General features: G+C 47.2%; 1 protein-coding gene across 1 annotated transcript; it reads right to left on the bottom strand.

The window, feature by feature from the left end:
* LOC147463782 (cytidine deaminase 1-like) lies at nucleotides 1-1,146 on the bottom strand. Its single transcript, XM_086529503.1, has one exon. The coding sequence runs from the start codon at nucleotides 1,103-1,105 to the stop codon at nucleotides 128-130; it is 978 nt and encodes a 325-aa protein (XP_086385629.1). The 5' UTR covers nucleotides 1,106-1,146; the 3' UTR covers nucleotides 1-127.
* Between the last annotated feature and the right edge of the window lie 1,726 nt (nucleotides 1,147-2,872).

Below are 2,872 nucleotides of genomic sequence, written 5' to 3'. Positions count from 1 at the left end.
TGCACCGGAAAGGAGTCCTTTTTCCAATGTAAACATGTATTTACAAAACCAGGCTGCATATCGTGGACCCCTTGCTTCAAGGGAGGTAAAACCGACACACAAGTCCCAATGGCCTTATGTCCCTGTCTCAAGATGCATAGTATGCATGGAATCTGCAATCCTGCGATATCTTCCGGAAAAGAAGCTTTGCACTTTCCACAAACTGGACTGGTGCCCCTTCTCTTTCCACAAGCACTGCCTGCACAATGTCCTCATAGCTGCCCCCATCTCTGGCAACAAAGGCCACTAATGCCGCCTGTAGAGGGGGAAGACTGGGATTATGTGCAACAGACTCCATATATGATCCACTAAAAATCTGCCCATTTTTCGTCAGAAGCGCGACTCCAGATGGGGAATTAGTGTAGGGTGCATGAGACCTATTTGCTGCCTCAAAAGCAGCAGCTTCCAACCTTGCTGTATAATCACATACAAGCTCGTTGTCTTTGGCTTTGATTGTGGTGCAATTAATAGATGACTTGCTCTCATGGATTGGGGTATCAGGAGCTGAAGAATCAAGAACATGTGAATCATGTGACAGGCTCTGGGAGGCAGGCATAGAAATTGCCGCAGGATGAGTAATCTTCAAGGATAATGCATTCTGATGGTGCTCGAGGAGGAGGGGAAAATCACCAGCAAGAACGTCATTGGGGCCAAATCGGTGGGGGAGGAAGTGAGCAAGGGTGCGAGTCTCGGTAGCTGCATCAGCAATGAGAATCCGTAGATCAGGAGCATCACGCAGCTCTTGTAGAAACTGGCGACAGTGACCGCAAGGGGCTGCGGAGACAGCAATAATCTGCAAAGCCTGCTCCCTATGCTGGGCGGCATTGGTGACCAAGAACTGCTCGGCGTGAACGGAGTTACTGAGGGGGAGGCCTGCGAATTCCAGATTCACGCCGAGGAAGATGCGGCCGCTGATACCTAGGCCCACAGCGCCGACAGAAAAGCGCGAGATGGCCGGGCGCGCCAGCCGTTTAGCGGCACCCACCAGATCGCTTAGCAGAACCTCCATGGACCGCGACCCCAGCATACTCTGCACCTCATCCGCCTCGATCACGAAGGGCGTCATATTCGCCCCGCACAACAGACTCCCACCCACTTTTCTGCTTCTCTCCCAGAAATCACCCATAAAGTTTCTTTTTAATTTTTCTTTTAAATCACCCATAAAGTTTAATTTTAATTTTTCTTAGATCGTGTTCACAATCGTAACTTTTTTTAAAGATTAGCGGAATCATCTACAGGTACGTCTCAGGCGGTGGGGTCACAAAGGCGTGCAAAGACATCCGATCAGAAAAGGTAAACAAAGACACGAAAAATAAACAAGGACATGGGAGGGGGTAAACAAAAGCTAACTTTATAAACATGTTCTTCGACAACCCACATGCGTTGTGGTTAGCTCATTAAGCTACCAACGTCGAGGTGCCAGAATCAAATCTTTGACCCTTGCCACACGTTGACTTTTTTTGCACCCTTTCCCTGCCTTAAGATTTGTGCACTTCACCCTTCGTCGTCGATCCCATTGCCTCGAGGCATTTCAGACCCCGTGTCGAATAGTGTGTGTGTGTGTGTGTTATAAGCAGTGAAAATCCACTACAACATGCTATTTTACAATACATCATATGCGAAGGGAAGGCCCTTTCTCTAGATGCTTTGTGTTGTTTTCAGCATATGGGAAGGGAGCCCTTTCACCTCGAAGGCCTATTGTAGCCTTACACAAGGTGAGAGAAAGCCCTTGAGGGTCGTGCTTAGCGACGACATGTGCCTCTCTCTCTCTCTCTCTCTCTCTCATAGGCCGACTTCGGCCTCACATAGACGTTAACAAGCTTTTTTTTTCTTTCTTTCTCTCTCTCTCTCTCTCTCTCAATAATGTTGGGAACACGCTGTGATTAGCAGGGGCAACGGGCAGATGCCTGTAGAAGGTAAAATTAGTTCATAAGGGTGAGGGAATTCACATGAAGAAGAGCACGGGTAGAAGGGGAGTGCTAGGGGAGTAGCTGGAAGGGAGGTCCAAGAGAGATGGACCTCCCTTCATGTGAGGGAATTCACATGAAGAAGAGCACGGGTAGAAGGGGAGTGCTAGGGGAGTAGCTGGAAGGGAGGTCCAAGAGAGATGGAGGCGAAAGAGAGAGAGAAGGAAGGGGGGGGGGGGGGGGGGGGGGGGGAAGGGATATTCGCTTTAATGTTTTTAAATTTACATCTCGCCGATAGGTTGTCAAAAATAGGGGTAGTGGATAGTAATCTTAGATTTATTCTCACACATCTTAAATCCAAATCGTTTTGAGTGCGCATGTGCGTCCCCCACATGATGCCTCCCCTCAATGCTAACTGCCACGGGAATCAGAGGGATCTTGAATGAAATGCATCCTTTCCACATGCTAGGTGTTACGTGGCTCTTTATTTAGTGCTATGCATGGTTCTTTGGTAACTTATAGTTTGATTAGAGAAACTACTAAGAATGAGGCTACCAATGACCAAGCGGTGGGATCTAAGTCATGAAACTCGCGCTAAAATTCAAAAGGAAGCAGCACCATAATGTACATCCGAGTTTACTTATTTTGACCAAATTTACTTTTTCCTGCCTTAGTTTGAATATAACTTTGTGGTTTGGCCCATTTGTTAACTGGTTAGGTTGCTAACCGAGGGTCGCGAGTTTGACACCCTGGGGGTTTTGGTGGCACCCTTTTTTGGCTTGCCCAAAGGGCTAAGGCCATAGTGATGCGTTCCCTTTTTGTTAGTGAAAAATAGAGTATTTGTCTTTTAAAATTCACAAATTTTTGATTGGTTTGATGGAAGGGAAATGATAAAATGAACATTGTGTTTAGAAGTGGAAGCGTGA

Source organism: Adiantum capillus-veneris, chromosome 2 (genome assembly GCF_014529385.1).
Source record: "Adiantum capillus-veneris isolate H3 chromosome 2, ASM1452938v2, whole genome shotgun sequence".
NCBI lineage: Eukaryota > Viridiplantae > Streptophyta > Polypodiopsida > Polypodiales > Pteridaceae > Adiantum > Adiantum capillus-veneris.
This window is presented reverse-complemented; position numbering and strand designations above follow the sequence as displayed.